The 13,759-nt window shown below is 41.4% G+C and overlaps 2 protein-coding genes across 4 annotated transcripts in view; one reads left to right on the forward strand and one right to left on the reverse strand.

Moving 5' to 3' along the window:
* Positions 1-92: 92 nt before the first annotated feature.
* Positions 93-12,832, reverse strand: IDNK (IDNK gluconokinase). Of its 3 annotated transcripts, XM_054055511.1 has the most exons (6): positions 12,114-12,832; positions 11,743-11,852; positions 11,428-11,458; positions 11,007-11,093; positions 9,094-9,137; positions 93-6,600 (listed from the first exon to the last, which is right to left on the reverse strand). In XM_054055511.1, exons 4-6 carry the CDS (start codon positions 11,034-11,036, stop codon positions 6,240-6,242), a joined length of 435 nt encoding a protein of 144 aa, XP_053911486.1. In that variant the 5' UTR covers positions 11,037-11,093; positions 11,428-11,458; positions 11,743-11,852; positions 12,114-12,832; the 3' UTR covers positions 93-6,239. The 3 variants fall into 3 exon arrangements, with proteins under 3 accessions (XP_053911486.1, XP_009559938.2, XP_053911485.1); XM_009561643.2 differs by lacking the exons at positions 11,743-11,852; positions 12,114-12,832 and adding an exon at positions 11,551-11,646; XM_054055510.1 differs by lacking the exons at positions 11,428-11,458; positions 11,743-11,852; positions 12,114-12,832 and adding an exon at positions 11,551-11,623.
* Positions 11,598-13,759, forward strand: part of FRMD3 (FERM domain containing 3) — a 140,946-nt gene continuing 138,784 nt past the window's right edge. Inside the window, exon 1 of the mRNA XM_054055504.1 lies at positions 11,598-11,678. The gene's annotated coding sequence lies outside the window, so the exon portion shown is untranslated. The remainder of the gene's footprint in view (positions 11,679-13,759) is intronic.

Consider the following 13,759-nt stretch of genomic DNA (forward strand, 5'->3'; position numbering starts at 1 on the left):
ATGACCAGCCAGCTTTAAGCATTGGCATTTGAGTGTAAGCTCTGGGAATGTTCACCAGCTTGGGGCGAAGATTAGTAAACAGCTCTTGAAGTGAGATGGAGGGAAGAGAGTAAAATGTGTGTGATGTCAAAGTCTTCAAGCTTAGATAAAGAGAGGGTAGCAGAATAGAAGTGTTTGGTACTAAGTAGCATCTACTTTTTGTTACTCTTCATGTCAGTTTAGTTGTGAATATGCTGTCTGAATTCCTGTACTGCTTTTTAAACACTTGGTTTGAACAGCCTTTTGATGGTTCAAGTATAAATTCAGTTTGCACTAAAAATCATTGTTTGCAAATGGTTTTAGATTTTAACATTACCCATTTTAAGTTTGTTATTTTTTAATTAAATTACCCATTTTAACGAAGTTGTTAATTGGTTTCAAGCAAAATTACAACATGATATAAAGGAAGAAGTTGAGCCCACTTGTGTATACAGTGAAATCTTAAGAACTTTTGCCAAAGCCGTGTATACAGTTTTGTTGGCAGTAGCTGCGCTGTATTCTTGTCACAGAGAAGTTTCACTTACTGTCCAGTAATCTTCTCTGACTTTGCCAGTAAGTAAATTGATCAAATACTGCTGATGTATGGTACTTGGAAAAATTCAAGATATCTTGGTTGGCAGCCTCTGCCTTCGGATCAAAGTCTCAGATGCAGCAGCACAGAGTGTTAAATAAACAGCAATAAATTAAAATAGAATCTTTTGGTAAGGTGAATTTAGTAGAATCAAAAACTTTTAAGATATCCACCGTTTGGGTACAAAATTATTGTTGATAAACTCATCATCATACCTCCACAGTGACTTTATTGGGTGAGTAGCTTTCATTGCACTGAATACAAGGTTGTGATAGTGAAGTGATAGCAAGTAGTCTCTGTATTTTGATAACTACCTTGTTGCAGTTATTTTCACAGTGACTATTTATTAGGATCTTCAAAATAATTAATTTGACATGACTTTATAGTGTGTCTTACTAGGACCTTGCTTTAAGAATTAAAATCCCTCATCATTCATAAGCCAGGTTATTTAGAAAGTACAATCAGTTACATCCAAAAAGGCAGCATCAAATGGAAGGGCAAGGTGGGCCAAAGGAATGTTGTTTTACCAATCCTGAAACAATGAATCCAACTAGCATGAACATTTCCTTGAGACAACAGTCATCTCATCTGTGTAAGTATTTCAGTTGCACATTACAGAGACACTATATTTGAAGTAAATTTTTTTTGCAATTGAACAAGAGAGGAAGTTTGACCTAAAATCTACAATGAACCGTTAAACTAAGTTTCCTTCTTGAAGTACAATGGGTATTGATCATTAACTGTTGTTAGCTAGTAACAACAGTTACTACCTTTCTTGTAAGTAGTAGTAAAACACAGCCATCTTTTGCATGGGAGGAATTCAGTTTTGTCTAAAAACACCTTAAGTAGAACATGTTTCATACATAGGGTAGACTTTTTATTGTATCTTTACCACTAAAGGAAAGATCATACTTGTTGACTTAAAAGCATAACTACAATGTTCCTTTTTGTGCTACCCCCATACCCCTTTTGCCTGTTTTCCTGTCCTTTTTAGAAGTTCTCTCTTCAGAACTACCATCTACCTCTTTTTTCAGAAGCAGTCTTATAGTTAACTCTGAGCACTTCAATAACTTCTGTTTGAAATCTGCTTGCCTTTTGGACCAGAAAAGGGTACATGTGCTTGAAGTTTGTCTCTTCATTTTCCTTTCTTTTTTTCTCCCCACATGGACCAAATGATCTGGTAGGATTGTCTATAAAACTGCCTTACCTGATCTTCAAAACACTCCTAGAGCAAGTAAATGCTTCAAAAATAAAAATGCTGGAAGTCATAGTAGTGTGAACTGGCAGATGCCATTTAAAACATTTGAAATGCGTATATTCAAATCAAACACTGTTTCAGTACTATTTTAAATGTGATACCAAGATAGCCATCAGTCTGTCTAATTCCTTGGTGATTCAGTGCCTGCTTGATAAACTAACTGCTTCAATTTAGAGCTGAGTTGGCAGGCAGGTGGATCTGTTCCTTTGCTTGTACAGATAACGTGTGCAGAGAACTCTACACCCTTCCTGTATTTCATGCATGAGTGGATACTGCTATTGGCATGTAATATTTCATTTTTATTTCCTCATTATAGCATTGCAAAATGTCTACACTGTAGCAGGTACAGTACTTACACAGGGTGTACAGACTGTGGTTAGCCGAAATTCTTGTGGTGTACTGCGTGTACCTTCCACAGATAACTTGTGCTCACGGCAGAGACAAAATTTCTAAGTCCAGATGTTTGCTCCCTAGTTTTTGCTGCCTTTGCTAAATTTATTTAAAAATATGAATAGAAAACTTGCATCCAAATAACCTGATCCAAATATAAATAAACTGTCTAGCTAATCTGATGGTATGGTTTGAGCTAAAGTAGGATTGGTTCTTTAACTTCAACTCAGTCTCTTCTAACTAACATCATTTTCTGAAAGTTGACTGCATGTTTTTCCAGACTCTTTCGCTCTAGAAGTGATAACACAGGGTGCTGGTATACAGAAAGGCCATTGCTTATGCTTATTCCTAAAGTAACCAAGGCCATCCTCAAGCTAGTGCAGTGCTGCAAATCAAAGAAAAGTTGCATCTCCAGGGAGCAGTGGATGGGACAGGTGATCCCAAACTGACTGAGAGAGTATTCCATCCCATATACATCATACTCTGTATAAACTTGAGAGATCACAGGAGTCTCTTTCTTCTGTGATGGCTGATGTCCAGTGAGGACCTCATCTGCCTGTTTGCCCCAGATCTGTGCGTCCCTGAATCCGGTTCCTGAGCCCAGCTCCCTCATAGCCTTGGACCTTTCCCCTCATGTCTGTTCTGCAACATTTGTGGTGATATATAGTCATCAAGAAGTGGATGTGTGGCCCATCTACTTGTATATTATGCATTTTAGTATTTCTTATTATTTTCTTCATTATTATTGTTTCATTAAAACTAGTTTAACTTCCAACCCTCAAGTTTTTTCCTCTCATTTCTCTTTACTCTTTCCCCGCAAGTTGGGAGGAAGGGAACTGGGAGCCCAATTGCTGTTTTAGCTGCTGAAATTGGTCAGGCTGGGGCTAAAATGTGACAGCTGAAGTGCAAACCTGAATACGACATCCCTAATGAAGCGCCAAGTTCATTAAAAAAAAAAGTAAATAATAGGATTGTGTTTGGACAGGTAAATGAAACGTAAGCACAGGGATCTTTCTGTAGTCTTTTCCTTCCACTGTACATACACACAGAATCATTAAAATCAGAGTAGTTGTATGTAGTTAGCATTTGGATAACTGACACCTTAATCTTTTACTTTATGATGCATAGGATATAAGTGAACAGAAGTAGTGCTTTGTTGTCTTTCAGAATAGCAGCTAATAGACTACTGAATTCATTTGAGTTGACAACAACCTTCTATGCATTATCTGGAACTGTCTCAAAGCGTGGAGCTGGGCCCTACAGACAGACCTGCAGAATGCAAGTTCAGGATTCTTTTTAAGCTGTGGGCATTTCTGCAGCTGCATGTAACAGGCTGAGAGAAACCAAGAGGCTATCCCTGTAGAGGGGAGAAAGACAACGCCTTCTGTAAGCCTCTGTGGAGTTAGCATTGTAAATTTCAGATGTGGCACTGTGGCAAAAGTTTCACAAACAGTAAATTGCCACAGTACAGTTCAGTCCAGCTAATTACACCAGCCTCGTCCGGTGCTGGGGGAGATGATCTGAACATCAGATGGAGCTAATGAAAAGCTTCCCAGGGGTCTCAAAACCTTCCTTTTCTAAATAAAAAGCAAGCAGGAAGAGTTTAGGGTGGAAGCCTCCCTAACGTCTTCGTGAAGATTTCACCTGTGCTTTCTGGTGAAGATAGTGGCTTCTTAGTTTCTAATTATTTATTAAGAGGGGCAGGTTCTGCAATTTCTTTGGCTGTATCTGCCTCCCTTAGAAATGGGAGCAAGGTGGAGGCAAACTCCCTCCTCTTCTGAGATTGCAAAAGAGAAACGGAGATAGGAATTACAACCTTCCAACACCAGCTAATTGGAACCTAACAGACTAAAGTACTGAACTCCAGTAGTGAAAAATAAACCTGCCACTCAGAAGATTAATGGCATGTTAATTTAAAGGGTTGTTTTGTTGTCCTTTCAGAATCACATGAGCTATGGAAATGCTTTCTTTTGCTTTAACTGAAAGCAAAAGGCAAAATATACCAAAAGGTTAAGGGAAGGAAGTATTCCTATCATGGGAGCAAAGAGTGAGAAATACCCAGACCTAGTATGAAGCAGCATGAACTCCCTGCAAGAACATACTGTTTATAAAAGGCTTCCAAAACCCAAGGTACTTAAGAGACCATGGGTTTTAAGTGCCAAGTACAATTTTCTGTTAGTGCCAGCCACTTTGTGAGGATGCTATAAAGCCTTTTCGGAACTCATGCTTGAAATTGTTGCCTTTTAATACTTAGAGGTCTGATCATATCTGTTTGTGACAGCATGCAACCGCTTTCCCGTCCCTGCATAGTGACCTGATGTAGTTGTACGATGTCAGGAAAAAAATCTGTATTTAGTAACAGGTATATTAGAAAAGCTCTGTGTAAAGTCGGGTATTGGAAAAATACAAAGAGTTCATACCACAAGAGGGTGCAGTTTCTTTGATTTTCACAGCTACTAAACTTGCACAGTTCTGACAAATCATTTGGTCTGAAGAGGTGCCTAGCCTTTGAAATCTGAGGGTGTTAACGATCAGCTTCTTCAAAAGACCACTTCTAAGTGAATGTGTTAATGTCTACAATCCCAAATCAGTATCTAAGAATGCCCGCTTTCAGTCAGGCCAGTTTATTGCAGTGACCTAGGCATGGTACTTTGTGTAGTAAACCACAGACCATTTGCTACTTATTCAAAATAAGAAACAAGGTGAACATCTTTTGACCTGTTATCCAGGTAAAAATTACACCAAAGATGCTTTGAAACATGAGTTTTGCTTCTAAAGCAGTTATTTTATCTTCCTAGAAATAAAAAAAAAAAAAAAATGCATGCCCCACTATAAAAATATTCTGCGTGGAATGGCACAAGGATGTGGTTCAAATTTTAAGCGAAACTATCTGCAATTTTCATTAACTAAAGCTAAAAAACACCTCGTATATAACAAGGTTTTTTTAAAAAACAGTTTTGGACTAATGAAGGATTTTAACCTTAAATTCTGTGAGTGAGATAACTCATTGGATATTTGGAGTTTTCCAATCACAAAAAAAATAGTTTGATGTTGAGCTTTAAAGCAGTTGTATAAACACCTATCTGTAAGCACGTACTGGACTGGACATGGGCTGAGTTGGAAGACGAAAGAAAACCGGAAAGGGATGTGGAGGAGAAGGTCCAACTGCGAAAGAGGAAGTTTTTCTGAAAGAAGTAAACCTCTATTAATCTTGTATGCAGTATCTTAGGTCACTGGTTGACTCACTCTCCGCTGTCCTTCAACGGGTAGACTTTGTACATGAAAGATGTGAGCACAGGGCCAGCATGAAGCCATTCATGCTCCTCTTCTATGCTTTCCATACAATTATATTTTGTATATTGCCTCGCCATCACTACCTTTTTTCCTCACATTTTTAAGTCTGGTGTTCAATGCGTAGAGTAAGAGTTCAAAAAAGCTCTTAGGAAGTCACCAATGCCCCAGTGAGGTTAGCAAGGGCATGAACATAGAATCTACAACTTCTTGAAAACCCAGCAGTGAGAACATGGTAGCGTCAGGCACAGAACTTCATCATCTATGTTCCTGCCTCTTATACTTCTAGAAAAATAAATGCATTATTTCTAACAAAGCTCAAAATTATTTAATCATCTAATAGCAGATGTGGCAATCTCCATGTTTGATAGAGTAAAAATTAAAATGAAGAAATTAAATTATTGTGTGTGACCCTTGGTAGGATTTTCAAAAGCAGGCTCTTCCTAAAATGGGAGTTTTCACTTCATATGGTGAAGGGTGTAAAAAGTTGAAAGTTTTTGAAAAAAATAGTCTTATATTAGTCTTAAAGCCATGATAAAGATACCAACTGTAGTAAACCAGCTCTTAACATTGCAGTCTGTTTAATTATAATGAAAAATAAGTTGGTTTTATTTAATAATCAATCGAATAATTAAAATGCTTTTTCATATTCTCAATATCCTTAAAGGAATTTCTGTGTAATTCAGAGACTTACTCCAGAAAAGTCTTACCCTGAAAAACAGCACGCTCAATCTCCAGCACTATTTCAGGGAGAGATTTTTCTAGACTTAGAGTAATAAAGTTTTCTGGTGCACTAGGAGGCTCCAGAATATCAAACTGAGACTTGAGAAGTTTAGGGGGCATAAAATGTCCGCTCCTCTTCTCCAGGCGGCCAGCAATGATTTCCATAGGACCATCCAAATGAACAAAGAGGATCTTCAGTGCTGCATTTTCTCCTGGTTGCTCTGTCTGGTTGCTTTCAGTTGCAGATGCTCCACTAACTAATACACACCTATACATCTTCTTCAGTGCTGAACAGGCCAGAATTGCATTTTGTCTAGATGAGTCTTCTCTATCAAAAAGACAAAAAAAAAATCCACATGTAGTATAACAACGTCTTGTTAGTTCTACTGAACAAGGGAGGCAACCCCTGGATCCTTCAGAGGAAACCCCTGGGAGTTGTATTTTTTCACCATTTTGATAGGATTTTGAAACCACATTACAAATGCAGGTAAAGATTTGAAAGTGAGGTCAGGCTAGCCAGCCTCCTGGTAAAATTGCAGTCTTGGGGACCTTTATTAGCCATCGTTCTTCCCTAAATTAGATTAAATTCTAGCACAAGGAAGTGTAACAATAATTTACTTAATTTTTGAGAACGGTAGCAACTGAATGCAAACTTCCATTATCTATAAAATTAGTATACAAATTTGTCTGGAGAGGCAGTGGCTGCTGAACAGTACAGAGCTCTGTTCTTAAGTACATATGCAGGTATACTTCCAACATCTGTTTTCACTGTCTCAGATTTAACTTTAATGTTAAATTTTGTTTCCTGTAACCATACTCATTGGCAGCGCTGCATAAATACCTACTTCAAGTTAAACAAGAAATAGGATGCAGGCAAATTAATGCTTTGCATATGTATTTTTTTTAATGGCAAGGCTTCTTAACATAAAGCAAGCGTTAAATTGTGGGTGTGTCTGTTCCACCAAAAAACAAACCCAGAATTAGATGTCACTGTGAAAAGTGACTGAAATTGTCTGTCTAAGAAAATAAATTCTGCAATCAAATTAAAATTAGTGTAAACCCATTTAAAAATCATGCTACGTTCATCAGATTCGCATTCACAGGGAAACAAGAACTTACAATACCTGCTATTATCACTTATAAGTAATAGTCATTACACTGGCATTGGGGTCCTTTGAAGTATACGTGATTTTGCAGAGTTTCTGGAGCTGGGCAGTGGCCTTGTGCTAGCATGCAACATTAAAGAATGGATCCAGTATAACAATCCAAACAGATAAATTTCTCAGTGAATTAACCCATGCTCCGAAGAAGTATGATTACCTGATGGGCACAAGCAAGTTAACAGCCACTGTGAAAACCAGGCTAGACAGTCCCTGATCTCCCAGCCTTTCCTCATTTGGGAGAGGCTCCGGTCCCTTCATCCTCTACACAGCCCTTTGCTGGATGCTCTTCAGTGTGTCTGTGTGTCGCTTGTAATGGGGAGCCCAGAACCGAACACAGCACTCCAGGTGTGGCCTCACAGTGTTGAGGAAAGAAGGATCACCTCCCTCAACCTGCTGGCGACGCTTCTGTTCAATCCAGCCCAGGATATCGCTGGCCTGCTTAGCCAAAAGAGCACATTCCTGGCTCACGTCCAACTTGGGTGTCCACCGAAGCCCCGCCCCAGGTTCTTTTCTGCAAAGCTACTTTCCAGCTGGGTGTCTCCCCAGTGGCCGTACTGGTGCCTGAGGCTGTTCCTCCACAGGGGCAGGACTCTGCACTTCTTAAACTGCTTGAGTTTCCTGTCAGCCCATTCCTATAGCCTGTCAACATCCCTCTGGATCAGCCACTCCTCCCAGTTTGTTGTCATCAGCAAACTTGCTGAGAGTACACTCAGCCCCATCATCCTGATCATTAATGAAGATGTCAAACAGAACAGGATCCAATAGTGGCCTGGAGGAGACTGAAGGGGCACCTTATTGCTCTCTACAGCTATGTGAGAGGAGGCTGTAGTGAGGTGGGTGTTGTCTCTTCTCCCAAGCAGCAAACAATAGGATGAGAGGGAATGGCCTCGAGTTGCCCCAAAACCAAGGGGAAGTTTTGATTGGATATTAGGAAAAATTTCTTTACTGAAAGTGTGGTGAAGCATTGGAACAGGTTGCCCAGGGTAGTGGTGGAGTCACCATGCCTGGAGCTATTAAAAAAATACGTAGAGGTGGCATTTCAAGGCATGGTTTAATAAGCATGGTGGTGTTGGGCTGATGGTTGGACTTGATCTTGGAGGTCTTTTCCAATCCTAATGATTCTATGACTGACCCCTGAAGCACACTGCTAGCTACTGGCCTCCAGCTACACTTCATGCCACCAACCACCATCTTCTGGGCCTGTCTGTGGAGCCATTTTTCAATCCACCTCCCTGTCTACTCATCCAGCTTCTCTATGAGGATCCTATGGCAGATGGCAAATTTGATACTGTATCTTACTAATAATATTACTTAACTAATAATATTTTACAAAATTTTATCCTATTGTCATCTTAAGTGTATTTTTTTGCTATATCGCTTATAAGCAACTAACGTCAGGTTTGTTACTGAACTGGATCCTTGAAATTATTTTTACATAGACAGTAGAAACCCAAATACAATTGCCAACAATTTTCCCAACGCTATTATTCCGGCATTCTCTCACTCTGCAATTACTATGACAGCTTAAATTAGTGAAAATAGAATGGCTTTACTACCTGCAGAATGTTTTTACACTACTACGTGCATTTCTGAGGAAAATACCTTTGGTACTTTTTTTGTGTTTAGCACAAAATCCTTAGAGCCAAATGTTCTCTTACCTCCTTAGTATATCATGCAAAGCACAAAGCCAGGGAATCCTATCCTGTAAAGAAAACAAGTTAGTTCAAAATTGGCTATGGAACTGATTTGAAACAATAGATTCTAACATCTAGAGCATTTGACTAAAGACGAAAATTAGCATTAAAATGTACAGGCAGTTCAGTTTTGATTCCCTTTCTTCCTAATGTAGATTCGCTACCACTGTCTGAAGGCTACTGAGAAGTGGTAGGCATTTTATTGATAAGATACTTCTAGTGAAACAGCACTTTTTATACTACCGATACCTACATGTATCTGACAGAAGTAATACGTATTTATGTGTGGCATGCACCTTGTAAACCTTGGAAGGACAGTCAATTTCTCTCTTCCTTCTATGATACAATTCAAATGTACAGCCTGAATTGTTATTTCCTTTTCCTTATATCTTAGCATATACACACAATGCTTTGGATCCAACTTGAGGTTTTCAGGAACAGACAGATAGATATTTAGCCATATGCAATAACATTTATTTTCATGTCAGTAGCAATCACAAATAAATGTAATCATAGCCACTAATTTAAAACATGCTCAGTAGTTAGGCAAGCACATTGTTAGTGATTGATCAGCCTCTCATTATAACCTTGTTTTAAAATTTAAGCTCTCTCAAACTTTTTTCATACCTATTGAGCACTAAGCAACTGCTTTCTTTTCGTCTTTCAATACTGCTCCCTTTGGGTGAGCATGACAAACAATAACATGGAAAAATAAATGCAGTATTTTTTTGTTATTGTCATTATAGAATAACGTCCCACTGGCATTCAAGAACACCCTCACAACTTTGCAGCTCTGGTGTTTTACAAGACATGCTTCTCTGTTGCTGGGCACCAGACAACAAGGGTTTAGTCATTCAATTGTGCAACGCTGCTTTAGAGGACATACTGGCTTCTATGAACTTCCAACCACTACTGAAAGATTAAAGTTTTTAACAAGAATCTAGAATACTTTTTCAGTCTATCATGAGTGCTTTGAGAAACCCACTAGTTCAGCTTTATGTTTCTGTAGTTCAAGAGGTGTCATCTTGTAACTTTTCTAATTTACTTGTCTCTGAGCTAGTAAGTACTGCAAAACTAAACTTGATCATTTTTATCTGCTTAGGTGGAATAGCAGGCTGAAGAGAAGGAAGGACATTTTAAGTAGGAACTTAAAAACCAGAAGATTGTGGAGTAATCACTGCAGTGGCTGAAAATGATGACGTACTTCAGTAGAAACATTTGTCTGTCTTCAACTATTTCACTCAAAGCAGCAGTATGTAATCTAAAGCTTTTAATTCTTTTTTACAAAGGCTTGTAGTGATAGGATGAGGGGCAATGGGTATAAACTGGAGAGGGGCAGATTTAGACTAGTCATTAGGAAGAATTTCTTCACTCTGAGAGTGGTGAGGCACTGGCACAGGTTGCCCAGGGAAGCTGTGGCTTCCCCATACCTGGAGGGGTTCAAGGCCAGGTTGCATGCACCTTGGGCAGCCTGGTCTAGTGGGACATGTCCCTGCCCATGGCAGGGGGCTGGAACTGGATAATCTTTAAGGTCTCTTCCAACCCAAACTATTCTACGATTCTGTATATTGATGTAGTGGGACAGATTTCTGACAAATCTTGAATCAGCATCAAAGTCCTTGTGAGCTACCACGCAGACTTCAATAAGCTATGGATAGTTTACACAACATTGATAGCTTGAACGACAGCTAGTTTTAACACAAAATCCTATGTAACACAAAAAGCCCTTCCCTCTTACCACCTGCAGAACTATAAGTTCAGCCTATGCTTCATCAGCCCAGCCTACATCAAAGCACATTCTACTTTAATGCGATGTGTCAGAAGTTACAAAGGTAAATGTGTTGATTGCTGATCTCTCAGACTTACTCTCAAGTTACCTCATCATTTAGTGGTATCCCTTCTGCCATCTTCTTCTTGTTCGCTGGTGAATGATAATCATCTGCATCGTAGAATTTCCATCCCAGCTAAGAAAAACAAAAAAAAAGTTATGATCCCTCAGCCAAAGCAGGTGAGCTAATAAGGATCACAGAATCTACAACGGCAACACTGAGGAAATTACACCACGCTATGAATTAAGCATTCACGTGGTGATCGGCAAAAACTACGAAGTCAGCAGAAAGCGCTCTTTGAACGCCGCTGCAGGCAGCGCCGCGCCGGGGCAGGTGGGAGAGCTGCGGCTGCAGCGGCCGCGTTCCCGCTGCAGAGGCCACATTTTGGCTGCAGGGGCCGCGTTCCGGCTGCAGCGGCTGCATTTCAGCTGCAGGGGCCGCATCGATAGCAGAGGTGGCGCAGCCCTACCTTCTCCGCCAGCCGCGACCCCACCGTGGTCCTGCAGAGAAGCACAGAGACGCGGTTTGACCCCCGGGACGCGAATCTCGGGCGCTGGCGCGGTTTCCCGGCTCCTCCCCGCCCAGTACTTACTTTCCCGAGCCGCTCACCCCCATCACGACCAGCAGCACCATCCCGACCCCAGCGCCCGCTCCTCCCTCCTCCCGGTCCCGGTGCGGGCGGAGCGGCGCCAGCGCCTCCTCCCGTCCCGGCGCACGCAGGTGCGCTCCGGGCCCAGCTCCCCTTTTCCTCCGTGCGCTGGAGTTACCCGGTCTCCTCTCTAACCCTTTTTGTCCGTAGCTCCTGTCTGGTCAGGCGTTTCTTTTCCAGGGACCCGCAGCGCTATGTTCGCCGCTTGCAGCCTCGGTAACACGCCCCGGTCGGTAGGATTATATCTGCCAAACGGGTTGAACCGTGACTTAATGCCTGTTGGACACTGTTTTCTCCTTTGCTCCCAACAATCTGCGTTTAACATTTAATTGACCTCTTAGCCATGCCGTGGCTAACCCTGTTCTAGAATTCTAGAATCATGATATGAGCCGGCAATGTGCGCTCGCAGCCCAGAAGGCCAAACGTGACCTGGGCTGCATCAAAAGAAGCGTGGCCAGCAGGGCAAGGAAGGGCATTCTATCTACTCTGTTCTTGTGAGACCTCACCTGGAGTATTGTGTCCCCTTCTGGAATCTTCAGCATAAGAAGGACATGGAGCTGGTGGAACAGGTCCAGAGGAGGGCTACAAGGATGATCAGAGGGCTGGAGCACCTTCCATATGAGGACAGGCTGAGAGAGTTGGGCCTGTTCAGCCTGGAGAAAAGGTTTTCAGGGAGACTTATGGTGACCTTCCAGTACCTGAAGGGGCTACAAGAAAGCTGGGGAGGGGCTGTTGACAAAGGCTTGCAGTGATAGGACCAAGGGCAATGGGTATAAACCGTAGAGGGGCAGATTTAGGTTAGACCTAAGGAGGAATTTCTTCACTATGAGAGTGCCCAAGGGAAGCTGTGGCTGCCCCATCCCTGGAGGTGTTTAAGGCCTGGCTGAATGGAGCCTTGGGCAGCCTGATTCAGTGGGAGGTGTCCCTGCCCGTGACAGGGGGTTGGAACTGGGTGATCTTTACGGTCTCTTCCAACCCGAACTATTCTGTGATTCTGTGGTTCTATGTGGTTCTATGATTCTGTATCTTTTAATTGCGGAAATTCCCTTAGAAACGTGGTATTCCTGCTGTCAGCATGTATGCATATCAGACCTCACCACGTTTTTGCTATCCAATGATCGAATGCGGTGCTGCTACCGTCCTGTGTAGGTAGGGTTTTCTGGGAAAGGGAGCTGCATTCCCAGGGTGTGTGCCACGAGGGTCTCTCCTGTCTGTAAGCGGCTATTTAGCAATATAACCTAGAACATCGGTGGAGTTGGCATTGTGTGTTTTGTTTGTTTTCAGCTTCCTCTCTTTAAATTCATCTTTGCAGGATCACACTGTATCCTAAGTGGAGAAATTGCTGCCTACACCTAATGCTGCAAAGAGAGCTGCAGCATGGTAGGAGCTGGAATTACAGAAGTGTCTGCATGTACAAAAGACTCAGCTTCCTCACAAGGGGAGCACCTGGTCTCTTGTCCCTGACCACCAATGATAGGACCTGAGCAATGGCAGGAAGATGTGCCAGGGGAGGGTTAGGTTGTGTATTAGGAAAAGTCTCTTCACCCAGAGACTGATGGATCACTGGAACAGGTTCCCCAGGGAAGCAGTCAAGGCGCCAATCTTGACAATATGCAAAAAACATTTGGACAACACCTTCAGCGTGGGTGTTGAAAGAAAGAAGGTGTTGAAAGAAGGGAGAAATTTTTCCATAAAATCTAAATTTCAGATTTCAATACATGTACTTTGCTATGGAAGTGCCCAATAAACTATTTTACTGTGATCTGTCCCTGACCATTTGATTGAGGTTGGAACTGCCTTTAAGAAACACCTGTTATGAATTTCTTAACAAAGACCAGAACCTTCCAAGTTCTAAGGCTACTACTCAGACAGCCCAGTTCTCCAATTACTAAGAGACCTCAATGATTCCTTTAAGGTACCCAGTGACTGAATACAAATTATGCTGTAATAGCAGTACAATTGTGCTAAAGGAACTGAATTTGCCTGCATCTTTTCAGTTTTGCCTGATTAGTTGTGAAGCAGGGAAAATATTTTAGCCAGATAAGAGTTTTTGAACAAACCTGAAAATATGAACAAACCTGAAAATACCTGCAGTCACTTTGACCCTGGAAGAATTATCGCAATTTCTATTCCCATTCCTAGAATTAAAACT

The sequence above is a fragment of the Cuculus canorus genome, chromosome Z, assembly GCF_017976375.1.
Source record: "Cuculus canorus isolate bCucCan1 chromosome Z, bCucCan1.pri, whole genome shotgun sequence".
Lineage (NCBI taxonomy): Eukaryota > Metazoa > Chordata > Aves > Cuculiformes > Cuculidae > Cuculus > Cuculus canorus.

Excerpts from the sequence above, each read along its gene's own strand:
- IDNK (XM_009561643.2), bottom strand. The coding sequence starts at position 11,591 with ATGGTGCTGCTGGTCGTGATGGGGGTGAGCGGCTCGGGAAA. Across the intron at positions 11,094-11,427 it reads GGTCGCGGCTGGCGGAGAAG|CTGGGATGGAAATTCTACGA; the intron begins GTAGGGCTGCGC and ends TGTTTTTCTTAG. Across the intron at positions 9,138-11,006 it reads GGATACCACTAAATGATGAG|GATAGGATTCCCTGGCTTTG; the intron begins GTAACTTGAGAG and ends TTTTCTTTACAG.